Genomic DNA, 27,864 nt, shown 5'->3' with positions numbered 1-27,864 from the left:
GAGGGCCTGTAGTGGTGGGAACACGAAGCCTGAGAAGCTCTCTCGTTTCCTGAGTTTTGAGAATTGCTCCGGAGATCTTCAAAAGGACAGAGACGGGAGGCCAGTAAAGGAGGACTCTGCGGACTCCGCTCATTGTATAGCCAGGAAGATCCTTTTTGTCTTGAGGTCCTGTAGTGGTGGGAACACGAAGCCTGAGAAGCTCTCTCGTTTCCTGTGTTTTGGGAATTGCTCCGGAGATCTTCAAAAGGACAGAGACGGGAGGCCAGCAAAGGAGGACTCTGCGGACTCCGCTTATTGTACAGACAGGAAGATCTCTTGTCTTGAGGGCCTGTAGTGGTGGGAACACGAAGCCTGAGAATCTCTCTCGTTTCCTGAGTTTTGGGAATTGCTCCGGAGATCTTCTAAAGGACAGAGACGGGAGGCCAGTGAAGAAGGACTTTGCGGACTCAACTCATTGTACAGCCAGGAAGGTCCTTTAATCAGTGTCTCTTGTCCTGGAGATCAAAGGATGGGTTGTCCTCCTGGATTGGGAGCCAGGAGGACACATGCCTACTGAGATACAATGCTCGCAGAAGACTAAAGCTGGCCATAGTTAAATAAAAAATTGTTTGGAAAATCGAAAAAAAAAATGTAAACGTTCGTTCAATAGCACATTCAATTCCCCAGTCACTGTATCAGAAGTTCTTGAAGGAACATCCACAGTTTTTCGTTTGCAATGTTTTTTTCCATCGGTTTCTGACTGTAACCTTGTTCAGTACTCTCCTCGATGATACGATACGTGGGAAACGAGAGGATAATTTTTTCGACCCACGCATATTCGTTTGCTCTTTCTGGAGAACATTTTAGCTATAGGAACCATGGCTTGCATGAGTGAGAGCAGCAAGTCCACATTGGCCATGGTGATGCTCGGAGTCCTGGCCTTGCAGAAAAAAAAGAGGAAGAAAAGAAAGCACAGAGTGTGGTGCAAAAATCTGTCACTGAACCGGGAAAAATCTTCACAGGCGTCTCCGATGAACAGCTTAAAAGAGAACGACCCCGACGACTTTCGCAACTATCTGCGCATGTCGGAGGAATCCTTCGAGCTGCTGTTAAGTCTGGTGGAACCTCTGATCAGGAAGAAAGAGACCTTGATGAGGCAAGCTATTAGCGCAGAGCAGAGGCTGGTCGCGACACTGCGTTTTTTGGCGACCGGCCGAAGTTTAGAAGATTTGAAGTTCTCCACGGGAATATCGGCGCAATCACTCGGAAGGATCATTCCGGAGACATGTGCTGCTATTGTGAGGGTCTTGCAAGCAGAATATTTAAAGGTAAGATGATATCAAATTTGTCTACTTGCATTACAATTACGCCACGTTGAGCTAATGTGCGTTTTTTTGGCGCCTTTTTTGTACGTTTTTGGCGTTTTAACTGTAATTGGCCACCCTAGGTGTGAAGCTGCTGCACCTTTTTGAGCTTTTTTTGACTTTTAAATGCTTTTGGGGTGCCAGTATCGAAATTTGTCTACTGACTTTAAGATTAAAAAGCGTTAAGCACGCAAATAGAAAACGTCGCGTTACGCTAATGTGTGTTTTATCCATTTGTCGCGCATAGCCCACTCATTTGAATGGGCTGCGCTACATGTAAAAACGCGCCAAAGAAGCTCCTGCACCTTTTTTTTCGGGCGTTGAGCCTCGCAAGTTTGTTTTGACCACATATCTGATGGTTGCTTTTGGGGGGCCATTAGGAATTAAAATGTATACCAATTTCCCTTCACGTATAGGTACCCCTCCTCTCTCATCCAACCCCCCTCCCCTCACACTCTCCCTCTTTTTTATGCCCCCTCACCTACCCTCTCTCCCACCTCCCCGTCTCTCACCCCTCCTCACGTACAGGTACACAATTTCGCGCAGGAAGGCCGCCTTGCCGCAGTATGTCTGCGTGCGGAGGTCCAGAAGGGGTTAAATCAGTATTTATTGCTAGAAAATTACTTATGACCCCCAAACATTATATATATATTTTTTTTTAGCAGAGACCTTAGGGAATAAAATGGTGGTCGTTGCACTTTTTTATGTCACACCGTATGTGTGCAGCGGTTTTGCAAACGCAATTTTTTTGGAAGGAATACACTTTAATGAATTTAAGAAAAATAAAAAACAAGTTAGCCCAAATTTTTTGTATAATGTGGAAGATGATGTTACGCGGAGTAAATAGATTTCTAACATGTTAAGCTTTAAAATTGCGCACGCTCGTGGAATGGCAACAAACCGCGGTACTTAAAAATCTCCATAGGCGACGCTTTAAACGCCTCTGCAGGTAACCAGTTTAGAGTTACAGTGGAGGACTTGCGCTAAAATTATTGCTCTCGCTCTGACGATCGTGGCGATACCTCACATGTGTGGTTCGAATACCATTTATATATGCTGGCGCGGCTTACGTATGCGTTCGCTTCTGACCGTGAGCTCGGAGGGATGGGGGAGCTTTACATTTTTTTTTATTTATTTTATTTTTTATGATATTTTCCATAGGCAACGCTTACAGGTCATCCGTTAAGAATTAGGCGTTAATGACGGGCTCGGAATTATTGCTCTCACTCTGGCATCCCCAATAAAAAATGTTGAGCCCCCCCCCCATTCTTGCATTCATATTTATGCGGGGGGCTCAACATTTTTTATTGGGGATGCTACATAAATATTTCTTCTGGAGGCATTAAATGCCCTTAACTCTGTATTATGGGTGGGGCTCAAAAAAATTTTGTTGGAGGAATTTAAGTGCTTTGGTGGACCTTTTTAATTTTTCAAATTTTTTTTAATTAACTTTCTTTTCATCAATTAGGGGACAAAAAGTCCCCAATGTGATGCTTTTTTTTTTGGGTAACAGGTTCTCTTTAATGAGAAATCATGTGGATAAAGGACCCCTAATGTCTCACCTGTCCTCCGATGAAGGTAATGGAGTGCAGATTGAGCTCCATTAGCTTCTTCATCAACCATACTGTCTGGGGAAAGTGACACGGGGACCCGGACGTGACTTTTTATACGTTGCTTCTGGGTCAGTAAGAGGAATGAATGTTTGCTGGTCTCCTCGCCCTCTACAAGGCAGCACCCGCCATGAGGTTGCAGAGTCCAGGAAACATGGACATTCACTAATCTCCCTTCCCTCTACCCAGCGGCCCCCTGCCATGCCTGTCCCAGATGCCCCAATGGGTGTGCAGGGCCCAAGAAACATAGCCATTTTCTAGTCTCGCTCCCCTCTACCTATCGGCACCCGCCATGTTGGTGCTGGGTGTGCCAATAGGCATGCAGAGCCTGGGAAACATGGACTTTCACTAGTCTTCCTCGCCTCTATCCAGAGGCACCTGCCATGTCAGTGCTGGGTGTGCCAGTGGGTGTGCAGAGCCCACAAAACATGGACGTTTTCTAGTCTTCCTCCTATCAACCCACTGGCACCCGCCATGACAGTCCCAGGTGCGCACCAGTCTCCCTTCCCTCCAGCCAGAGGCACCTGCCATGTCAGTGCTGGGTGTGCCAGTGGTAGTGCAGAGCCCAGGAAACATAGATGTTTGCTAGTCTCCCTCCACTCTACCCATCGGCACCCGCCATGTTGGTGCTGGGTGTGCCAATGGGCATGCAGAGCCTGGAAAACATGGACATTCACTAGTCTTCCTCGCCTCTATCTGGTGTCACCCACCAAGTCAGTGCTAGGTGTGCCAGTGGGTGTGCAGAGCCCTGGAAACATGGATGTTTAGTATTCTTCCTCGCCTTTACCCTGTGGCACCCGACATGTCAGTGCTGGGTGTGCAAAGTCCAGGAAACATAGATGCTGGTCCCAGATGTCCCAGTGGTAGTGAAGAGCCCAGGAAACATGGGCATTTTCTAGTCTCCCTCCCCTCTACCCATCGGCACCTGCCATGTTGGTGCTGGGTGTTCCAATGGGCATGCAGATCCTGGGAAACATAGACGTTCTCTAGTCTTCCTCGCCTCTAGCCAGTGGCACTTGCCATGCCAGTAGGTGTGCAGACCCTGGGAAAACATGGACTTTCGCTAGTCTCCCTTTATAGAGGGGCATCCACCATGCCAGTCCCAGTGTGCGAATAGGTATGCAGAGCCCAGGAAACATAGATGTTTGCTAGTCTTCCTTCTCTCTACCCTTCAGCACCCGCCATGTTGGTGCTGGGTGTGCCAATGGGCATGCAGAACCTGGGAAACATAGACATTCACTAATCTCTACCCGGTGACACCCACCATGGCAGTGCTGGGTGTGCCAATGGGTGTGCAGAGCCTGGGGAACATGGACGTTCACTAGTCTCCCTCTTCTTTACCCAGGGGCACACGCCATGCCAGTCCCAGGTGTGCCAATGGGTGTGCAGAGCCTGGAAATATGGACGTTTGCAGTCCTTCTCCCCTCTATCTGGAAACACCCACCATGCTGGTCCTGGGTGTGCAAATGGGTGTTCAGAGCCTGGGAAACATGGACTTTTGCTAGACTACCTCCCCTCTATATGGCAGCACCTGCCATGCTGGTGGGCATGCGGAGCCGGACAAACATCATACATTGGTGGCATTAAATTGGTTAAGGGCATTTGATGCCTCCATAAGAAATGTTGATGTGGCATCATCATTAAATTTTAATTTTTTGCCTCTGTTTGTTGCCACAACTGGTAAATCCAGCGGTCGTGAATCTGGCTTGGCAGATTTGTAGGGAAAAAGGTGAAAAGAAACAACAATAATAGTGAATTTTTTCTATTTCAGTTCCCTAGCAATTCGGAGGAGTGGAAAGCAACTGCCGAAGAATTTCACGATCTGTGGAACTTCCCGAACTGCGGAGGAGCACTCGGTGGGAGACATATTCGGATCATCCCACCCGCCCATTCCGGATCGTATTATTACAATTACAAAGGGTTCTTCAGTATCATACTCTTGGCTGTCGTCAATGCCAAATATGAGTTTCTCTACCTGGACATCGGCAAAAATGGGAGTAACTCCGATGGGGGCGTCATTGACCGAAATGAGTTTCAGAGACGGCTAAAAACTGGCAATTTACACCTGCCGACCAACCAAGAGACTGTGGAAGGACTCAATTTTGTCTTTGCTGCAGATGATGCCTTTGCTCTTCATGAGCACATATTAAAACCTTTTCCAAAGAGAAATATAACAGCAGAACAGAAAATTTTCAATTACCGTCTGTCCCGAGCTAGAAGCGTCGTGGAAAACGCCTTCGGGGTAATGTCATATAGGTTTCGAGTTTTTCACACGGCCATCAACCTCGGTATGGAGAAAATTGACCTTATTGTTGAATGTTGTTGTATCTTACACAACTTCCTACGACGGGCAACTGTCACCTACATGCCCGCTTCATCAATAGACAGAGAGGACACCATGGATGGTACATTTGAGCCGGGAGAATGGAGAAATGACAGCGAAGGTCTACTTAATTTAGCACCTGCACGCCCTCGGCTGCCAAGTGCCAGTGCACGTCAAAACCGAATGAACTATGCGGAATACTTTGTCGACAGGGGTGCTGTTGCCTGGCAGAACGATATTTAGTGTGGCACTTATATGCATTCAAATGATGATCTATATACAGTAATACAATATCAATTTATGATGTGTTAATGATAACAATGTTTATACACTGATCAGCCATGACCTTCTGAGCACCCACTATAACCCATTGAGGCATGGAGTCCACTAGATCTCTGAATGTATGCTGTGGTATCTGGCACCAAGCTGTCAGCTGCAGATCCTTTAATTCCTTTAAGTTGCAAGGTGGGACCTCCATGGATCAGAATTGTTTTTCCAGGACAGCTCACAGATGCTGGATTGGATTGAGATCTGGAGGTCAACACCTCAAACTCGTTGTGTTCCTCAAACCATTCTTGAGCTCATCAGACCAGGCCACCTTCTTCCATTGCTCCGTGGTCCAGTTCTGATTCTCACGTGTGCCCATTGTAGGCACTTTTGGCTGTGGACACGGGTCAGCATGGACATCCTGACCGGTCTGTGGATACGCAGCCCCATACACAACAAACTGCGATACTCTGTGTGTTCTGACACCTTTCTATCAGAACCAGCATTCATTTTTCAAGCAACTGTAGTAGCTCTTCTATTGGATGGGACTACACAAGCCAGCCTTCCCTCCCCACCGCCATCAATGAGCCATGCCTCCCTACCTCCATCATTGAGCCCCCCCTCCTCCTTTAATGTGCCTTCACTCCTAACCTCCATCAATGAGCCTTTCCTCCCCACTTCCATAAGTGTACCCCCCCTTCACCTCCATCAATGAGCCTTCCCTCCCCACCTCCACCAAAGAGACTCCCCTTCCACCTCCATCAATGAGCCTTCCCTCTCCACCTCTATCAATGAGCCTTCCCTCCCCATCTCCATCAATGAAACTCCCCTTCCACCTCCATCAAAGAGACTCCCCTTCAACCTCCATCAATGAGCCTACCCTCCCCACCTCCATCAATGAGCCTTCCCTCCCCACCTCCATCAATGAGCCTTCCCTCTCCAACTCCATCAATGAGACTCCCCTTCCACCTCCATCAAAGAGACTCCCCTTCAACCTCCATCAATGAGCCTACCCTCCCCACCTCTATCAATGAGCCTTCCCTCCCCACCTCCATCAATGAGCCTTCCCTCCCCACCTCCATCAATGAGCCTTCCCTCTCCAACTCCATCAATGAGACTCCCCTTCCACCTCCATCAAAGAGACTCCCCTTCAACCTCCATCAATGAGCCTTCCCTCCCCACCTTCATCAACGAGCCTTCATTCACCACCTCCATCAATGAGCCTTCCCTCTCCAACTCCATCAATGAGACTCCCCTTCCACCTCCATCAAAGAGACTCCCCTTCAACCTCCATCAATGAGCCTTCCCTCTCCAACTCCATCAATGAGACTCCCCTTCCACCTCCATCAGAGACTCCCCTTCAACCTCCATCAATGAGCCTTCCCTCTCCAACTCCATCAATGAGCCTTCCCTCTCCAACTCCATCAATGAGCCTTCCCTTCTCACCTCCATCAATGAGCCTTCCCTCTCCACCTCTATCAATGAGCCTTGGCCTCCCATGATCCTGTCTCTGGTTGGTCAGTTCTAGATCACCAATTGTATTCACTTTTAGTGGTCATGTTATGGTTTATTGGTGTATATTGACCACCACAACCACATCGGATTCCTGTTACTTTGCAATGCTACTCAAAAATGGCTCTTCTGGGGTCCGGCAAATCCACTTCTTTGCCTAGTATGGACAATGCCGTTTCAGCTGTAATGTTTGTTCGAGTTGAATCGAGTGCTAACCTTGTAATTTGCTGCCATACAAGTTTTCTGTTTACCTGTTGGGTAGCTCAAGCTGCAATTTGTAATAAAAAAAAAATTTTGTAGCACTTTGTGAGTCTTTTCCTGTATTTAGTCCATACATGCCATGAATGCCTTCACAGGGTTTTGTTGGGAATACTTTAGCGACTTTTATACAAATGCTTACTGGTAACACATTGGGGTACTCTCCCAGAGTCATTTACTGTATGCTATATCACATTTAAAAAAAAAAAAATTGAATGTACAATTTTTTTATCCGGGTACATTCTTTCCTGCCTTCGCAAGGAGTTCCTTTTTCCATAGACGTGCATTAAAACCAAAGCTCTGGAAGCAGGATTCCATTCTGAAGCCACCTGATTGTTTTGAGGTAGCAGAAGATGGTAATGTCAAGAGATGGTAACGGTGGCAGGTCAGCAGTGGATGGAGGAGATAGTAATAATGCCAGGAGATTTTAATGGATGGTAGGCTATCAGAGGTGGTAGAAGATGGTAATGGTGGCAGGTCAGCAAAGGTTGCAGGAGATGGAAATGATGCCAGGAGATGGTAATGGAAGGTGGGCCATCAGGGGTGGCAGAAGATGGAAATAGTGGCAAGTTGGCATTGGTTGCAGGAGATAGTAATGATTCCAGGAGATGTTAATGGATGGCAGGTCATCAGAGGTTGCAGGATATGGTAATGGTGCCAGGAGATGTTAATGGATGGTAGGACATCAGAGGTGACAGGAGATGGTAATGGTGGCAGGTTGGCATTGGTTGCAGGAGATAGTAATGATTCCAGGAGATGTTAATGGATGGCAGGTCATCAGAGGTTGCAGGATATGGTAATGGTGCCAGGAGATGTTAATGGATGGTAGGACATCAGAGGTGACAGGAGATGGTAATGGTGGCAGGTTGGCATTGGTTGCAGGAGATGTTAATGGATGGCAGGCCATCAGTGGTGGCAGAAGATGGTAATAGTGGCTGATAAGGAATAGTTGCAGTAGATGACAATCATGCCAGGAGATATTAATGGATGGCGGACCATTAGAGGTGGCAGAAGATGGTAATGGTCGCAGGTTAGCAGAGGTTGTAGCAAAGGCATTACCCAACTTTGGTCAAAGTCCTGTCATGTAGTCTGATCTCCCCTTCTCTTCATCCACAAGCTTTAGCTAGCTCATCTCTCATCATGATGTCTTCCTTTGAAGGTTCTGCTGAAGAGCAGGAGACATCAGACTGCACTGCTAGAGGGACTCAACCGGCAGCGACACCTTCGCTTTTTCTCCCCTGGCCAAGTAAGTCAAACAGAAGTTTAGTATGGTGATGGATGGACGTCTCCCCTTTCAGGAAGAAAAACTCCTTGCTATGGAAGGTAAAGCTTTATTGAACACATGTGAGAACAATCAGATATGTCCACAATTCTGAGCATTTTTCTTCTGTGCATGAGCTTATAAGATCAATAAATTAACATAGAAAATACTGTGACCATAAAAAGCTTCAGGTGCCACTCCAGGTTCTCAGACACTGGTGCCTCGCACTGACAGGTGTAGGTGTGAAGAGAGCCCATCTTGGCTCTATGCATCGATCTATGGGGAATAAAGGCAAGAAGCCACAAACCAGCAAAGCCCAAGTGTCAGACCTCTAAAAGCAGCTTCAGTCCAGCTCCATCCAGGCCACGCGCCCGACACAGCTCCATGAGTAAGCCCTGTGGGTATGACGAAACCCGTCGTGTGTGGTCTAGGTTGAGCTGGGCTGAAGCCGCTTTCATCGGCCTGGCATCCTGGTTTTGGCTGAGCAGCACTCTCCCTGTCTGTCTGTCCACCTGCAGGGTGATGGCTAGATACAGCCTCTGGGTGGTGTTCAAACCTGTTTTAAGCCTGCCAAACCCTCAGCGTCATGCATGTGATAGTGTTTGCAACACATGCTTTAAGCTCCCTTTGTTCCAGCCTTGTCCTTCATCTTCGCCCAAACCCTGCCAACTAGTTTGGATTGCCTTGTTGATGACCTTGGATCGGATTGTGTCTACGCTCAAAACTCTGCCTGTCTTTGGACCACAGATTTGACCCGGACTACTCTTTAAACTCTGCCTGCTCTGAACCCAGACTGTCAATGGACTACTCTGTCCATCTGCCAGCCACAAGTACCTGTTTGCTGTGGTCGGGTTAACACCTGCCCTGGCAGGGTAGCCAGGCAAAATAGATGACCTTGGATCAGATTGTGACCTCACTCAGAACTCTGCCTGTCTCTGGACCACAGATTTGACCCTGACTACTCTTTTACCTCTGCCTGCTCTGAACCCAGACTGTCAATGGACTACTCTGTCCATCTGCCAACCACAAGTACCTGTTTGCTGTGCTTGGTTCATGCCTGCCCTGCCAGGGTAGCCAGGCAAAATAGATGACCTTGGATCAGATTGTGTCTATGCTCAAAACTCTGCCTGTATTTGGACCACATATTTGACCCGGACTACTCTTTTACCTCTGCCCGCTCTGAACCCAGACTGTCAATGGACTACTCTGTCCATCTTCCAGCCACAAGTACCTGTTTGCTGTGCTTGGTTCACACCTGCCTTGGCGGGGTAGTCAGGCACTATAGCATTGTGTATAAGACCTGGGGGCAACTGAATTACCAGTAGGCCTGCTTGCCTCATGAGGAAGGTGGCTGCTATAGGTGAAGAACACAACAGCCAGCTATAGTGCCTAAACACTAATGCCAGGGGCAGGCATGACAGTTACAGAATATTCTATTGGTTATTAGAAAGCTCAGATTTTATCCCCCCCCCCCCATCCCACACACTTTTAGAGCAATTTGGCCATACCCACTCTCCGTAGATCTCCAAAGGGTGCCTCAGGTGTTTTGCAATCCTAGCAGCACCACTGGGTCTTTATCAAGGTGTGCTTCTTCCCAGTCTAAGATCTCTGATGTACAGCAAAATATGATCCATATAGAAGACATTTCCCACACTCAGGACACTAATACACCTCGAGGGTTGTGTGGGTTCTCTGATGTTTGTTTAGGTAAGACTTCTGTGAATAACATTTCCCGCACTCAGGGCAAGAATACGGCCTTTCCCCTGTGTGAGATCTCAGATGTATAACAAGGTCTGATTTCTGTGAATAAAATTTCCCACACATAGTGCAGGAATACGGCTTCTCCCCCGTGTGGGATTTTTGATGTCTGACAAGTGCCGATTTCCATGAAAAACATTTCCGGCACTCAGGGCAGGAAAACAGCTTTTCTCTGGTGTGGCATACCTGATGTTTTCTTAGGTAAATTTTCTGTGAAAAACATTTTCCACACTCAGGGCAGGAATAGGACTTCTCCCCCGTGTGCAATCTCTGATGTGAGTTAAGATAATCCTTCTGTGAAAAACATTTCCCACACTGGGGACATGAATACGGCTTCTCGCCCGTGTGAGATCTCTGATGTGCATTTAGACGGGACACATGTGTAAAACATTTCCCGCACTCAGAGCAGGAATACAGCTTCTCACCCGTGTGAAGTCTTTGATGTATGTATAGCCTGGCCTTAATAGAAAAACACTTCCCACATTTAGCACAGGAATACGGCTTCTCCCCTGTGTGAGATCTTTGATGTGTATCAAGTTCTGATTTCTGTGTATAACATTTCCCACACTTTGGGCAGGAAAGCTTCTCAGCAGTGTGCAATTTCTGATGTTTGGAAAAATAAGATTTATGTGAAAAACATTTCCCGCACTCAGGGCAGGAATACGGCTTTTTCCCTGTGTGGGATCTTTGATGTGTTTCAAGTTCTGATTTCTGAGCACAACGTTTTCCACACTCAGGGCAGACATATGGCTTTTCCCTAGTGTGTAATCTGTGATGCTTGTAAAGACTGGACTCATGTGAAAAACTTTTCCCGCACTCAGAACAGGAATGAGGCTTCTCACCTGTGTGTGATCTCAAGTGTTTGGAAAGATAGGACTTCTGTGAAAAATATTTCCCGCACTCAGGACAAGAATACGGCTTTTCCCCCGTGTGCGATCTGTAATGTGTGATGAGTTGGGATTTGTGAAGAAAACATTTCCCGCACTCATCACAGGAATACGGCTTCTCACCTGTGTGAGATCTGTAATGCGTGATGAGTTGTGATTTATAAAGAAAAAATTTCCTGCACTCAGAACAGGAATGTGGCCTAACACCTGTCTGAGATGTCTGGCGTTTAGTAAGACTTGATTTGAAGCTAAAACTTTCCCCACATTGCCCATGAATTCCGGCACCATCCCTCACAGTACGAGGTCGCTCAGAGTCAGAGGGACTCCATGGTCTATCCACACTGTGAAGTCCACCATCCATAGTGGAGCTCATTGTATTTTCTCCTCCACAATCTCCTGTGATGTCCTCATCTTCCATTCTACAACCTGGAGATAAAGTGAGACGATCCTTTGAGGGTTTCTCCATGGCGTGTCCTGGAAAAATATAAAAACATTGTCAATAGATCTGAGAGGGTTAGGTTACTTCCATCAAGATTCCGTCTGGATCAGGTAGATATGAGTGAGCAGATGTACTTCTCAACCATATGGGACCCTTTCCCATAATATATTATGGGTCACCTGTGCTGATCTCTGTAGGAGTGTCCTCCTCTATGAATGTCCTCGTCATTCCAGCCTCCTCCGTATATTGCTGATCATCCCTCACATACGTCTCTTCTACTTCACCCTCAACTTTCATCTTCATCAGATCTTCACCCTAAACCAACAGAATGGCAGAAAATAACATCTGTAACATAGAAGTATTTATGATGTGAGATCACATAGAAAATATCATCTTGTAGAGTCCACACATCGTCTCCACATGTCAGAGCGTTCAATCACTTTATGTTCCCGACCCTCAACTCCACCTACCTGATGATGGTGAGGGATGGTGAGATCCTTGTGGTCTTCAGATAAATCCTTCATTGTCCTACACTTTTCATTCTCCTTTTTAAATTCTTCTTTAACATCAATATTATAATTCCTGAGGTTTCCATTCTAAAGATATAATAAAACATTCGTTATAACAAACGTGTGCAGAAACCAACACTACCAATGACTGGTACTCATCTACCTGATGATGGTTAGGGATGGTGTGACCTTCCTGTGTGGAATCCCGGGAATACAGAGGACGGGGACATCTTTCTGGTGGGTTCCCATTACTGGATCCATCTGTAGGAAACACACACACTGACTGAATACATTGTTTCTATGTGTTTATCAGATGATGGGGGATCTAGGTGGAGCCTCCGTACTGCTCTCTCCTTTACAATAAAGTCTCCTCTTACCCGGTGATGTGAGGGGCAGCTGATTCTCCATCATGACCTCCTTGTAGAGATCCCTGTGTCCTTCTAAATACTCCCACTCCTCCATGGAGAAATAGACAGTGACATCCTGACACCTTATAGGAACCTGACACACACAATGATACAGTCACCATCCAGACACATCCCTTGTCTGTTACTGGATAATGTCCCAGAATTCCCAGCACCGCTCACCTCTCCTGTCAGCAGCTCCATCATCTTCTTTGTGACTTCTAGAATCTTCTCCATGTTGTGTCTCTCAGGTTTTAGGGAGTCACATGGAGGCACTGTGATGATCATATGATCACCTGACTTCAGAAAAGGAAATCTCTGTATTGGAGAACCAATAGGAATATCATGTTAGAATCCCAGAATCCTCCTCACCTCTCCAGTCAGGTCTGTGTTTTATTAATAGAGCTAAGAGTGATGTCATGTGACCTCCCAGAATCCTCCTCTCCTCTCCGGTCAGGTCTGTATTTTATTAAAAGAGATAAGAGTGATGTCATGTGACTTCCCAGAATCCTCCTCACCTCTCTGGTCAGGTCTGTGTTTTATTAATAGAGATAAGAGTGATGTCATGTGACCTCCCAGAATCTTCCTCACCTCTCCTGTCAGGTCTGTGTTTTATTAATAGAGATAAGAGTGATGTCATGTGACTTCCCAGAATCCCCCTCACCTCTCCGGTCAGCAGGTAATAGATCTCAAGGGTGAGGTTTAGTATCTTCTCAGTCATGTGACTCCGGTCCTCCTCCATCCTCATTGGTGTGGTCATGTGATCTATGTGGGATTCTCTGTAGACGGATAGAGGAGAATTATCTGAACTTTATTGATTGTACAATATTAGGATGCGGAATTTACTATGGTTATTAGTGGAATTACTGGTCAATTGCTAATTTACATAAAAGCCATCAATTCAGGATTCAACCTCAGAAAAAAGAGTGAATATTTTTTTCCATGCCCTGGAAATCATTCATCTAGAAGTTAGAAGAACAAAGTGAACTGTGTTTTAGTAATGCCCAAAGGCTTCAAATGTAAAAGTGCCAGCCAAGGGTCTCTGGAAAATCGAACTTCGAACAATGTGTGTAAAAGAGTGGATACTTTGGTCCATAAGCATTGGACAGCAGTGTTAATTTTGGCAGCAAATTTCAATTTAGTTTTAGACTTAGTCTTAGGACTAAAATGGCATTTTAGTTTTAGTCCTATTTTAGTCTTCTGCAAGTGTTTTAGTTTTAGTCGTATTTAGTCGACTAAAACTCCAGTATATTTTAGTCGACTAAAACGCCCTACATTTTAGTCGACTAAAACTCATTTTAGTCATCTATAATCAAATGGGTGAAGTTCAATTGTAATTTGTAATGCATTATTTAAGCATTTCTCTACAATTTCCAAACTCATTATATACCACTGCTGGTCCTGGAGTGAAAAATCGAATATGTTATTATTTATGCTTTGAGCATGCACCAGTGTTAATTTTTGGCAGCAAATTTCGATTTAGTTTTAGTTATAGTCTTTTGACTAAAATGCCATTTTAGTTTTAGTTGTATTTTAGTCATCTGAATTGTGTTAGTCGACGAAAACGTTTTAGTCAGTTTTAGTCGACGAAATTAACACTGTTGGACAGGTTTACCATATATGGAGGACGTCGCATGTGGTTTGGCATTCTCTGAAACTGAGGTCCGAATATGCAGGAAACATTGGAGTGAGTCTGGAAAGTACCACCTGAATAGAACATTATAGGCCGACTCAAGGGTGTTGACAATATTGGTACAAGTAGTAGACCACGTATCTTGCCAATCTTTTTCTGATTTTTTTGGCACATAGGTCCTCATCCCATTCTGCTACATAGGTATGCATGGAGGGAAAGAGATTGGTTAAGTTGAGAGAAGACTTTTGAGATGAGTTTTGGTGCCAGGGGAGTATAACCTCAAGTACGCTTAAAGTTAGTTAAGGTAGGAATCGGCCCGTATCTCTAGCAAGAGTTGAATTCCCCCATTAAATGAGACTTTCAAGGCTCAAAACAATATTATCGTAAAATATATACATCTCATTACAATTCCATTAAAAGAGAAAGTCATACATATAACATTTAGGAGTAATAAAGTAAGCACAAAATCATACACTACAATGGTCTGTTGTACTTATTTGTGATTTATAAATGCAGAGAAAATATCCGATGCTTTTCAGGGTCAAAATAGCTCCTTCTTGAGGAAAAACTCTATAATTAGAGTAGTATGATCTATGGAAGAAAATCACTTAGAACATCCAACAATAGCATATTTACAGACAAGAACTGGAAAAACATGGATGATGTACTTACAGGGTGCTCCTCATTCATAGAATAAAAAATCAACCCTGGGAAATCAGACAGCGTTTGTCTAGGAGAGCAGAAGAGCATTCCCATTCAGATTAGAGGAGGATCTAAGGGAAGTAATTTGACTCTCCCAGGTGGATTGGTTTACTTTATACAGCACATTAGACCTTTGTAATAGACCTTTGTAATGGGGGTCTATGCTATTTCGTAAGAGGCTGTCAAGTCCGGTGTTGGTTGTGGTTCCTTCTATGCATGACCAAAAGAACTTTCTCCTCTTCTGATGAGGTTTTTGGGAGAGACTATTCAGCGCTGCACCTTATAATTTGTCTTTTATCTTTTGTATACATTCAAAGATTTTGTGTCAGCTGCTTTTTTTTTACATTCAATTATTTCAAGTCCAGCGCAGTATATTTATATTATCATAAAACCTCGTACAAACGCGTCGAAAATTGGCAGGGAATTTTCATCCGATGACCGATCTGCCGATTTTCGGCTTGTTAGTATGATGCTTCCGACAACCGACTGTGCAGGCTATGAAAACTTTGTCCCCCGTCAAAACACGGCCGATTTTCGTGCAGTCAGTACAGATTTAGACAGGGAAAAATCTAATGAGCAAGTCTGGGCATGCTCAGAGAAGAAAGAACACAAAGAAAGCAAACCAACACATGACATCACTTCTGAAGTAGAATTTTGTCGGGCGAGAAAATTCGTGTGCAGTCTAGGCACATTCCAACCAACAAAACACCACTCTGGACAAAAGACAGACGATCGGTCGGCCGATTATCGTTGCGTGTGTACTAGGCTTAAGTTGTGTGTACCAGAAAATCTCCAAGGAAGAGGCCTTAAAGCGGAGTTCCGGCCTCGGGGGTCAAATTTTGATAAAAATACCCCCAGGACAGTCAGGGCTAGTACATTCCACAATGGATAGCCTCTGAACTGTCCCGGGTCGCACTTACCTGTAAGAAGAAATACTTATCTTGAAAAGTTCTTCTCCAGCACTGCCATCTCAGGTGTGGGCAGCTGAAGCCAGCGCGTCCTCTTCGGCGGCCTCTTCGGTGACGTCGGAGTCCCACAATGCACTGCACCGACTCCACTCTTCACTTCCGGTGCAGGCGCTGCATCCCTGCACAGCTTCTGGGCATGCCCCGAAGCTGTTTAGCAGGGAATGCCGCACCTGCACCGGAAGTGACGAGCAGGGCCAGTGCAGGCGCATTGACTCCTGGGAGCAATGACGTTCAGCTCCCAGGAGTAATTGCAAACCGGAAGTGAGGGCGCGGGGCGCGGCCGCAGAGTAAGGAAGTGGAAGGAAGGTGAGTATATTTTCTTCAATATCAAGGTAAGTGACCAAAAAAAAAATTGGGAGCATCCATTTCTTTTTCAGGTGGCCCTCAGCAAGCGGATGGCCCGAAATCGATTTTCGATTTTGAGGCCGGAACTCCGCTTTAAATCGATTTTGAAGGGTGGCTCAAGAAAGCATAGAGCTTTTCTCTGTTAGAAAGAGTACCATGGGGAATTAACGTGAGGTCCACCTAAAGATGGTGGCTTGGTATTATAAGCCTGGTAGAAAAAGTTGACTTCCAGTTAAAGGAAAAAGGGGAAGAAACATAAATGGGGTTTTTCTCAGTTGGGTTAGAGAGGTTGGAGTCTCTGATGAGATTCCCAAGCCAAACTGGTTCCGGTGACTATAGTTTCCAACTATGCAACTGCTGAAGACACTACGGATTCTCCAACCGGAATCTGACCCTCTGGACTTACTAAGGTACTGGGTACAGATGTGGGGTTGGCATCTAGGCAACCTGGGGACTGACAGAAGGAGGAGGAGGGTGGGCATTGACCTACAGGGTTCTCCGAGGGGAGAGGAAACCCCCTGTAATAGGGCATATGATCAACTGGGACACCATTTTGTAAGTTTTACAGTTATTATATTTTGAGAAAGAATGTAGGATTTTATTTTACATCTCTGTTTGAGCTCACTCGGAACCCCCCCCCCCCCCCCCCGCCTTTATGGGCCACTGTGGTCAAGCTACTTCCTGAAATGTGTTCTTGTGTTCATGTTAGATAAGCTATTTTGTGTAACTGTTTTACAAATGTAAAATTGTGGTTAAAGAAAATTGTATATAACAGAAGTGATATGACTCCTCCCCTCTTTCTTGTTTCTTTTCTTATAAGCTACCATTTATGAATGAAGAATTTAGACTTGCTTTGAAATACTAAGCCTTTGGTGTTAAATGAGGGTCACCAGAATTCTGAAGGGACGTGGTGGGTTGCCAAGAAAGGGTGGTCGGCTGTCTATTTCTAATTTCCTTTCACCCCCTTTATTAGATTATCTCAGACCCCCCTCCTATAGTGGATAGGGTTATTCAACTCCTCCCTCCCTTACTGGATGATCTCAGACCCCCTCTTATATTGAGAGGTGGGGTTATCCACCGCCTTTCTCCATTATTGACTACTGACCAGGGTGAAAGGCTGCGCAGGGCATTATGGATGAGCATAAAATTTATCAACCTCAAATTTCACGAAACTTCAAATGCTGGAAGTTAAAGTCAAATCTCAGTCCAACCCGAATCTCATCCCTCGTTACAAGAGACTGCTAAAGGTGAGAACGTGACACAACTCCAAAATGAAGAGAATGTTTCGGCTCCGTAATTTGGGAAATGTTCTAATCCTGAAGGGGTTAATCTAGGTTTCCACACTATATATGTGTATATCATCATCTGATAGAGATAAAAGAGGTCACAGTGACTATGGAGGAAGAGGACAGACATGATGGGTGTAAATAGAAATTAAGATCTTGTTACCTCCTCTGCTGCCACCTCCAGCAATGTCTCCTCTCTACTTCCTCCCGACTCACCTCTCACCCAGAACTTCTTATTTATATCTGACATCACTTCCTGTCTTCCATAGAGACTTTCTGTCTGGGAAAAAGTGAGGTTAGCACCTTGTGGGGCTCAGAGGAAGTGCAGTCCGAGAAACGCTGTAATGTTAGAAAACCATACCTCGTTAGAAATCCATACCCTCGTCACTACTGTGATGATTCCATACCCTCCCTAGGTGCACCGGAAGTGACGAGGGTATGGTTTTCTCACGGGTATGGTTTTTTCACGGAACAACGGCTCGTAGTGTGAACACGGTGTTCCAGGAAAAAATCCTACCCGTGAAAATTCCCTACCCTCGTCACTTCCGATGCACCTACGTCATGGAACAGCTGAGCAGGTTACCATTGCGCATGCTCAGAGGTGCGGAGGGTAGGGAATTTTGACGGGGTAGTGTGTTGTAACGTTACACTGCATCAGCTGTTGCCGCGTTAACATTAAAACATCTCGGCTGCAACATGAAATCATCTCCGCTCCTACCCCTGTCACTTCCCTGATCTCGGCTACTAAATGTAAAAGCAGCGGGTGTATGAAAATATAAATCACGGAGATCTCGGCTTGGCTAATTTATATTTTCATAGACCCGCCTCCGCTTTTACATTTAGTAGCCGAGATCAGGGAAGTGACAGGGGTAGGAGCGGAGATGATTTCATGTTGCAGCCGAGATGTTTTAATGTAACCGCGGCAACAGCTGATGCGCTGTAAAGTTACAACACACTACCGTGAAAATTCCCTACCCTCCGGACCTCTGAGCATGCGCAATGGTAACCTGCTCAGCTGTTCCATGACATAGGTGCACCGGAAGTGACGAGGTATGGAATTTTCACGAGGTATGGTTTTTTAACGTTACATGTCATATAAGAGCAAGCACATCTCTATAAACTATATAAAGCTAACAAACTCATGTGCTAGATCTGCAGAGGATCTCTTTCCTTTATTAGCATCTATTTCCTTTTTCTTTTCTCTTCTGCAGACTATAAGCACCTATTTCATTTTTCAGCAGATCTCCTGCAGACTATTAGCACCTATTTCATTTTTCAGCAGATCTCCTGCAGACTATTAGCACCTTTTTCATTTTCCCCGCAGATCTCCTGCAGACTATTAGCACCTATTTCATTTTCAGCAGATCTCCTGCAGACTATTAGCATCTATTTCCAATCTGGTATATATAGTGTACATCCTGTGGATGGGTGGGGGAGGGGGCGGAGATCTGAGCGGAGGTGACCCCAGAGGGAGGTGTGCTGGATGTTCAGGTTTTACTCCAGAGTCCCCCTGGGCTCCAATCACCACTGAGACCTGAGATTGTATCTTCTATGAGATGTCTATAGGGGGTGTGGCTTTATGATTTCCAGCAGATCTCCTGCAGACTATTAGCACCTTTTTCATTTTTCAGCAGATCTCCTGCAGTCTATTAGCATCTATTTCATTTTTAAGTAGATCCCCTGCTGACTATTAGCATCTATTTCACTTTCCAGTGGATCTCCTGCAGACTATTAGCATCTATTTCCTGTTTTCAGCAGATCTCCTGCACACTATTAGCATCTATTTCACTTTCCAGTGGATCTCCTGCAGACTATTAGCACCGATTTCATTTTTCAGCAGGTCTCTTGCAGACTATTAGCATCTATTTCCTTTTAAAGTAGTTCCCTGCAAACTATTAGCATCTGTTTCCTATTTTAAGCAGATCTCCTGCAGACTATTAGCATCTATTTCATCTCCCAGCAGATCTCCTGTAGACTATAAGCATCCATTTCATTTTTCAACAGATCTCCTGCAGACTATTAGCATCTATTTTACTTTCTAGTGGATCTCCTGTAGACTATTAGCATCTATTTCCTATTTTCAGCAGATCTCCTGCAGACTATTAGCACCTATTTTCTTTTTCTGGTATATATAGGGATGACAGGGATCACCAAACTACAGCCCTCCAGCTGTTGTGGAACTACATGTCCCATGAGGCATTGTAAAACTCTGACATTCACAGACATGACTAGGCATGATGGGAATTGTAGTTCCTGAACAGCTGGAGGGCCGTAGTTTGGAGACCACTGTTCTATGAGATGTCTATAGGGGGTGTGGCTTTATGATTTCCAGCAGGTCTCCTGCAGACTATTAGCACCTATTTCGTTTTCAGCAGATCTCCTGCAGACTATTAGCATCTATTTCCTATTTTCAGCAGATCTCCTGCAGACTATTAGCATCTATTTAATTTCCCAGCAGATCCCCTGCAGACTATTAACACCTATATCATTTTTCTGGTATACATAGTGTACATCCTGTGGATGGGTGGGGGAGGGGGCGGAGATCTGAGCGGAGGTGACCCCAGAGGGAGGTGTGCTGGATGTTCAGGTTTTACTCCAGAGTCTCTCTGGGCCCCAATCACCACTGAGACCTGAGACTGTACAACTTCTTGACACATTTGTGCAATAACAGAAAATAACAGACTGAATTCTAAAACTTATTATTATTGAAAATATATTTCTAAAATAAGAGGGGACTCTAGACTTATGTAATGGATATGGATATATAAATATGGGATAGGAAAGTCTTTAAGAATCCTAAATATATTTTCATATCTTGACAGTCCCTCCTGTGTTTAGAATTCTTCTGTATCCATTCTTTTGTACTTTTAAACTTCTTCTGTGTCTTTAAAGCGGAGTTCCACCCTGGATTTGTTTTTTTTTTTTTTTTAATACCCCCGGGACAGTCAGGGCTAGTGCATTCCACAATGGCTAGCCTCTGATCTGTCCCGGGTTGCACTTACCTGCAAGACGAAATACTTACCTTGCAAACGTCTTGTCCAGCGCTGCCATCTCAGATGTGGGCAGCTTGAAGCCAGCGCGTCCTCTTCGGCGTCTTCTTCCGCCTTCTGTGGTCCCACGATGCTCTGCGCCGGCCCCGACGTCACTTCCGGGTCGCGCGCGTCACCCCTCCACAGCTTCTGGGCATGCCCAGAAGCTGTTTAGAAGGGGATGACGCGCGCGACCCGGAACTGACGTCGGGGCCGGTGCAGGCGCAATGATTCCTGGGAGCTATGACGTTCAGCTCCCAGGAATCATTGCAGAGCCAGGAAGTGACGACGGGCCGCGGCCGAGGAAGGAGGAAGAAGGAAGTAAGGTAAGTATATTTTGTTCGCTACGAGGTAAGTAAAAAAAAAAAAAATATGCGATTATCCATTTCTTTTTCAGGTGACCCGGAGCGAGAAGATGGAGGTAAGTATAAAAATAGGGTGGAACTCCACTTTAAGTTGCTTTCCAGGTATGCGGGTAACCATCTCATGGGCAGTCCTTATGCGAGACCTCGAGAGCTCAAAAGAACCAGCATTAGTACGAGCATTTGTGCATAGTGAACCCCTGAACCCTGCACTCTGCACATAGCACAAGACAGGGGTGAACATCAAAGACTATTTATTTAATTTATATGTGTGCGGCCCAACTAACAAACTCAGTTGGGAATAAGGAAAATAATTAAACGTAATAACATAACGAATAATTATGTGGGGATTAATTAATTACGTTAAAAAGAAAAAAGGCAATCTCCGAAAGAACAAAAAAATTAACAGAACTTCAGAAAATACGAATCAATTTGGAACAACGGATGTATACTCTCTCCCGAAATAACGAATCGTTCCGAAAAGGAATCATTCCAACATAACGAATACTTTTAGTTAGTGCGTTTTAGAGGAATTCCAACATGTAAGAAAAAAAAAAAAACAACATAAAAAATAAAAGGAGTAAGCATTCAGTAGTAGACAATCACAAACAAAGAGTGAATGGATTTAATGGAAGGGGGTGTGGCGCTGCTAATTAACCACTTTACCACCGGAGGATTTTGCTGTCTTCCGTCCAGGCCACTTTTTGCGATTCGGCGCTGTGCGACTTCAACTGACAATTGCGCGGTCGTGCGACGCCGTACCCAAACGAAATTTACGTCCTTTTTTTCCCACAAACAGAGCTTTCTTTTGGTGGTATTTGATCACCTGTGCGATTTTTACTTTTTGCGCTATAAACAAAAAAATAGCGTTTATTTTGAAAAAATAACAATATTTTTAACATTTTTTTATATGAAATTCCCCCCAAAAAAGATGTAAAAACCAATTTTTTTAAAAAATTTTGGCCAATTTGTTTTCTGCTACCTATGTTTGGTAAAAAAAATCACAATAAGCGTATTTTGATTGGTTTGCGCAAAAGTTATTGCGTTTACTAACAAAGGGAAAGATTTCTGTCATTTTTGGTGTTTTTTTTTTAACGCGTAATGGCGGCGATCTGCGATTTTTTTTGCGGGACTGCGACATTGCGGCGGACAGATCGGACCCTTGACTGACATTTTTGACACTTTTGGGGGTACCAGTGACATTACTGCAGTAATCAGTGCTATATATATGCACTGTTACTGTAAAAATGACACTGGCAGGGAAGGGGTTAATTTTATTGGAGAGGGAGGGGTTAATGTATGCCTGGTGCTTACTGACGTGTGGGGGGGGAGGTGACTGAGTGAGTCATGGACAGATCGGATGTCCAGCTATGCTGAACAGTCCGATCTGTCACTCCCTGTCACTATGGAGATCCGCCCGCTGTGTTTACACACAGCGGGCGGATCTCCAGACTCGATCACCGACGATCGGGTAAGAGCAGCGGCGATCCCCTGGCCCGACTCCCGCTGTGAATGAAAACAGCGGGAGCGAGCCTCCGGCGGCGCGCAAGCGCCGCCCAGAAGGGGGAGTGTCTGACGACGTAGTACTATGTCGTCAGACGATAACGAGCCACTCTGCCGCAGTAATATTACTGTGAGCAGTCGTAAAGTGGTTACGTGACTAAATTGTGATTACCAAAATAAATTACAAATTCAATTAATTTATAAAAAGTTGTGCTTACTTCATTCATAAAGACTATGCAATTCAGCCAAACAAAATATATACTGTATATACAAATATATAAAAGGATGTAAAAAAAAGTGTGGAAAGCTGTGTCAATAAAGTAACAAATACTAAGTAGCAATGTTGTTTCAAAAATAAAGTGACGTGAAAAATCGATGATAGTGAGTCCATATATTATTATACAGCTCTCGCAGTGTGCCGGTGATCTTTACACGTGCTCCCCCCCCGTGTTGACCTCACTCACCAGAAGCATTTCTCCTTGTGGGGTGTTTTTGCATTCACAGTGCTATTGTGGCTGTACACATGCTTCAGGTCCAGGGCTGTCCTCCCCTTTGTCTGCTCCTCCAGATCTCTCACATGCGGAGATAACAACAGCAGGCATACCCCATAGTGTGATATCGTTTTAAAAATTTTCCTTTATTCAAATCGCATATATTGCACTTACATTGTGGAAAGAAATATTCAGCATTTAAAATCAGGACCGTATCTGCCTTCCACAGCTTCAGACTGGAAGTGATGCAGTGATGCTGGAGGCTCCTCCTTACGCGTTTTGTCACACTGGCGTCATCGGGAGCGGCCTAAATATCACACTACCAACCATGATAAAATCGTCTCTTGATAAAGCCAGAATGGACAAGAACGTCTATTCTAACAGAAATTGCATATAAAGCCTCCCATTAGCTTACGGATGTGAGCACAAAACTCAACATAAAGAGATTAACAAGAAGAAGGAGAAAAGAAGGTATGGAAATAAGGATAATAAAAGGGCTAGGCAAGAAATAAAGGTAGAAAGGGTCCACTTTGCTTATGCCACCCCTACAAGTCCACCATAATCCAGACAAGAAGTGTAAATATGAAATTCAAGGGTTCCAGACCTTTTCAAACATCAATTGTTTGTCTTGTAGGACACTAAACACGCACATATTGCTATATAGGTACTACAACGTTTGAATATACCGGGGGGGGTTATCAACCGGTTTATTTAACACACAGTACAAGGCCCTGTTCGCACTACGAGCTGTTTCTCTGGGCTGCAGTTCCTTTGAGTTCCACATGGTGGTGATCTCACTTCTACCCAGACAGGAAGTCTCTATGGAAGACAGGAAGTGATGCAGACAGGAAGTTACAGGTCAGAGGCGAGTCAGGAGGAAGTAGCGAGGAGACATTGCTGGAAGTGGCAGCAGAGGAGGTAATAAGATCTTATTTTCTATTTACACCCAGTAACCCCCCCCCCCCCGTCTTGTCCCTCTTCCTCCATAGTCACTGTGACCTCTTTTATCTCCAGCAGATGATGATACACACATACTGTATATAGATTATGTTGCCCTCTTTTGGGAGGTTATGAAAGAATAAATGTGGCTCTCACCCATAATGTCCTAGGCAGCTTTTGACCCTGTAAAGGGGATACGGTGAGGATAACTCCGACCCCTAACTATAAGAGAGGGTCTGAGATCAGCCAATAATGGGGGAGGAGGTGGATAACAACCAATACATTCCAGATAATTCTCCACTATCCATCTACAGAAAAACACAAAAGATTGCATGATCACATCACTGAGGATGGAGGAGGATCGAAATCACATGACTGAGAGGATACTAAACCTCACCCTGGAGATCATCTACCTGCTGACCGGAGAGGTGAGGAGGATTCTGGGAGGTCACATGACATCACTTATCTCTATTAATAAAACACAGACCTGACCGGAGAGGTGAGGAGGATTCTGGGAATTTTACATGATATTTCTTTTTTTTTTTTTTACATGAATACAGAGTTTTCCTCCTGTGAAGCCTGGTGGTCAGATCACAATCGAAGTGCCTGCACTTCACTCCCTGAAATCTGGGAAAAGCAACAAGAAGAAGATTCTAGAAGTCACCAAGAAGATGATGGAGCTGCTGACAGGAGAGGTGAGCGGTGCTGGGAATTCTGGGACATTATCCAGTAACAGACAAGGGATGTGTCTGGATGGTGACTGTATCATTGTGTGTGTCAGGTTCCTATAAGGTGTCAGGATGTCACTGTCTATTTCTCCATGGAGGAGTGGGAGTATTTAGAAGGACACAAGGATCTCTACAAGGACGTCATGATGGAGAATCAGCCGCCCCTCACATCACCGGGTAAGAGGAGACTTTATTGTAAAGGAGAGAGCAGTACGGAGGATCCACCTAGATCCCCCATCATCTGATAAACACATAGAAACAATGTATTCAGTCAGTGTGTGTGTTTCCTACAGATGGATCCAGTAATGGGAACCCACCAGAGAGATGTCCCCGTCCTCTGTATTCCCGGCATTCCACACTGGAAGATCACACCATCCCCCACCATCATCAGGTAGAGGAACAATCACTGGTAGTTAGTTATTTTTTATACACATGCATGTATGTTACAATATTTTTTTTTTTTTTTTAATGTTTAGAGTGAAAACTCAAAGAATTGTATTGTTAAAGAAGAGTGTAAAGAGGAGGATGAGGAGTATAGTGGGATGGAGGAAAGTTCTGAAGGACACATGGATCTCTACAAAGATATTATGATGGAACCACTTACTAACCGAAAACCACCAAAGAGATGTCCCCGTCCTCTGTATTCCCGGGATTCCACACAGGAAGGTCACACCATCCCTCACCGTCATCAGGTAGGTGGAGTTGAGGGTCGGGAACATAAAGTGATTGAACCCTCTGACATGTGGAGACGATGTGTGGACTCTACAAGATGATATTTTCTATGTGATCTCACATCATAAATACTTCTATGTTACAGATGTTATTTTCTGCCATTCTGTTGGTTTAGGGTGAAGATCTGATTATCATAAAAGTTGAGGGTGAAGTAGAAGAGACGTATGTGAGTGATGATCAGCAATATACGGAGGAGGCTGGAATGATGAGAACATTCATTGAGGAGGACACTCGTACTGAGTTCAGCACAGGTGACCCATAATATATTCTTCTCTTATCTCTGCTCTGTAATGTATGCCTGGGATTGTGGATCCTCTGAACAATCTACAAGTTGGTGGATGTGTGAGCTCAAAGATGGGCCAAGGCACAAATTCTACAGAGTTACCTGGTATTCAGTATGCCCCACAAGGGATGATGGGCATTGCTGCAGGACAGCTCCCAGGTTGTAGTCCTTGGACATATCTGTGTAGATAGCAGTTGACGTACACGAGATCCAGAGTGAAGCACAAATTCGATAGATAATGTCAGACATGAGGACAAGCTGAAGATCAGGTCAGACAGAGACCAAACTTAGTCCTATTTAGAGCTGAGGGCGATAGCTGGGGAGACAGGGACTCTGGAACATGAGACATAGGGAGTCGCTATAGAAATGAAGTTTATAGGAGTGAATAGGAGGACAGAGTTTCTGCAGGCATGGGAATTCGGAAAGGTAGAAACATTAGAACAAGGAACACAGTAGTGCCGGGATACAATAACAACATGGAGTGGAGCCTGGGGTTGTGAATTGAACCTATTTTCTCAAACCAAGAGTATTGATCGGAGCATGGCTAAATAAAAACTAGCTGTGTAACTAGCTACAGTATCTCTGTCAGCAAGTGGGAACTGGCAACACGTAAGGCAACCTTAGGAGATCTGTTGATCTACAAGTAACAGATCAGATTTGCTGAAAGAGTCCCAGCTGGTTGGGACATCCACAGAGAACATCTGCTCACTCATATCTACCTGATCCAGATGGAATCTTGATGGAAGTGAACTAACCCTCTCATATCTATTGATGATGTTTTTATATTTTTCCAGGACACGCCATGGAGAAACCCTCAAAGGATCGTCTCACTTTATCTCCAGGTCGTAAAATGGAAGCTGAGGACATCATAGGAGATTGTGGAGGAGTAAAGACAATGAGGTTAACTATGGATGGTGGAATTCATAGTGTGGACAGACCAGGGAATCCCTCCAACTCTGATCAACCTGGTACTGTGAGGGATGGTGCCGAAATTCAGGGGGAGGAGGCATTTCCCTGTCCTCGATGTGGGGAAATTTTTAGTTCTGATTTAGGTCTTTCTGTACATCAGAGATCTCACACGGGTGAGAAGCTGTATTCCTGTTCTGAGTGCAGGAAATATTTTTCAGATAAGACCAGTCTTTTCAGGCATCAGAGAGCGCACGTGGTTGAAAAGCCGTATTCCTGCCCCGTGTGCGCAAAATGTTATGCGTGGAAATCAGACCTTGTTTTGCATCAAAGGTTTCACACGGGGGAGAAGCTGTATTCCTGCTCTGAGTGCGGGAAATATTTTTCGCGGAAGTTCAATCTTACTGAACATCAGAGGTCTCACACGGGTGAGAAGCCGTATTCCTGTCCTGAGTGCGGGAAAAGTTTTTCGAGGAAATCCAATCTTATTGAACATCAGATATGCCACACACAGGAAAAGCTGTTTTCTTGCCCTGATTGCGGGAAATGTTATCCACGGAAATTTGCGCTTCTCAGACATCAAAAATCTCACACAGGAGAGAAGCCTTATTTTTGTACTAAGTGCGGGAAAAGTTTTTTAGAAAAGGTCCATCTTCACGCACATCTGAAGTCCCACAGGGGTGAGAAGCCGTATTCCTGCCCTGAGTGCGGGAAATGTTATTCACAGAGGTCTCGTCTAAACAAACATCAGAGAACTCACGCAACCCTCGAGGTGTATTAGTGTCTTGAGTGTGGGAAATGTCTTTTATATGGACCATATTTTGCCATACATCAGAGATCTCACACTGGGAAGAAGCACACCTTGATATACAGTTATACACCTCAGAAAACACGTGGCTGAGTGCTCCTCTGATCTTTATCATGGAAGAAAGACTTTATAAGGAAATCAGAGATCACTAAAGTCTTCAAAGTTCTGTCTGAATTACTCTGCTAGAAGAGAGAAGGAAGGGGTTTCACTGCTGGTTGGGTCCCTCTAGGAGAGAGAAGGAGGAGGTGTCACTGCTGGTTGGGTCTCTCTAGGAGAGAGAAGGAGGGGGTGTCACTGCGGGTTGGATCCCTCTAGGAGAGAGAAGGAGAAGGTGTCACTGCTGGTTGGGTCCCTCTAGGAGAGAGAAGGAGGAGGTGTCACCGCGGGTTGGGTCCCTCTAAGAGAGAGAAGGAGGAGGTGTCACTGCTGGTTGGGTCCCTCTAGGAGAGAGAAGGAGGGGGTGTCACTGCTGGTTGGGTCCCTCTAGGAAAGAGAAGGAGGGGGTGTCACTGCTGGTTAAGTTCCTCTAAAAGAGAGAAGGAGGGGGTGTCAATGCTGGATGGGTCCTTCTAGGACAG

At 45.0% G+C, this 27,864-nt stretch overlaps 6 protein-coding genes across 6 annotated transcripts in view; 5 read left to right on the top strand and 1 right to left on the bottom strand.

Moving 5' to 3' along the window:
• The window catches only part of LOC309564453 (uncharacterized protein), a 95,787-nt gene extending 83,818 nt beyond the window's left edge, over positions 1-11,969 (bottom strand). The window contains exon 1 of the mRNA XM_082269083.1: positions 11,838-11,969. Within this exon, the coding sequence (XP_082125209.1) occupies positions 11,838-11,961 (124 nt within the window). The 5' untranslated portion in view covers positions 11,962-11,969. The remainder of the gene's footprint in view (positions 1-11,837) is intronic.
• On the top strand, positions 273-5,550 carry LOC309562772 (putative nuclease HARBI1). Its single transcript, XM_082267076.1, has 2 exons — positions 273-1,307; positions 4,725-5,550. Exons 1-2 carry the CDS (start codon positions 858-860, stop codon positions 5,517-5,519), a joined length of 1,245 nt encoding a protein of 414 aa, XP_082123202.1. The 5' UTR covers positions 273-857; the 3' UTR covers positions 5,520-5,550.
• A 5,428-nt stretch (positions 11,970-17,397) lies between the features above and the next one.
• Positions 17,398-24,802, top strand: LOC309564452 (gastrula zinc finger protein XlCGF66.1-like; the record flags this gene model as incomplete). Its single annotated transcript, XM_082269082.1, has 4 exons — positions 17,398-17,466; positions 24,144-24,257; positions 24,390-24,524; positions 24,611-24,802. 4 exons carry the CDS (start codon positions 17,398-17,400, stop codon positions 24,800-24,802), a joined length of 510 nt encoding a protein of 169 aa, XP_082125208.1.
• Positions 24,803-24,881: 79 nt separating this feature from the next.
• The window catches only part of LOC309564451 (uncharacterized protein), a gene marked incomplete at both ends in the record, with an annotated part of 75,688 nt that continues 72,705 nt past the window's right edge, over positions 24,882-27,864 (top strand). Inside the window, 2 exons of the mRNA XM_082269081.1 lie at positions 24,882-24,896; positions 25,034-25,249. Coding sequence (XP_082125207.1) covers positions 24,882-24,896; positions 25,034-25,249 — 231 coding nt within the window. The remainder of the gene's footprint in view (positions 24,897-25,033; positions 25,250-27,864) is intronic.
• Positions 26,249-27,864, top strand: part of LOC309562698 (uncharacterized protein) — a 35,886-nt gene continuing 34,270 nt past the window's right edge. The window contains exon 1 of the mRNA XM_082266982.1: positions 26,249-26,414. Within this exon, the coding sequence (XP_082123108.1) occupies positions 26,375-26,414 (40 nt within the window). The 5' untranslated portion in view covers positions 26,249-26,374. The remainder of the gene's footprint in view (positions 26,415-27,864) is intronic.
• LOC309563966 (uncharacterized protein) lies at positions 26,423-27,334 on the top strand (the record flags this gene model as incomplete). Its single annotated transcript, XM_082268596.1, has 1 exon — positions 26,423-27,334. One exon carries the CDS (start codon positions 26,423-26,425, stop codon positions 27,257-27,259), a length of 837 nt encoding a protein of 278 aa, XP_082124722.1. The 3' UTR covers positions 27,260-27,334.

The sequence above is a fragment of the Pelophylax lessonae genome, assembly GCF_965119305.1.
Source record: "Pelophylax lessonae genome assembly, chromosome: 9".
NCBI lineage: Eukaryota > Metazoa > Chordata > Amphibia > Anura > Ranidae > Pelophylax > Pelophylax lessonae.
Note: the sequence above shows the minus strand (reverse complement) of the source record. Positions and strands in the feature narration are given on the sequence as shown.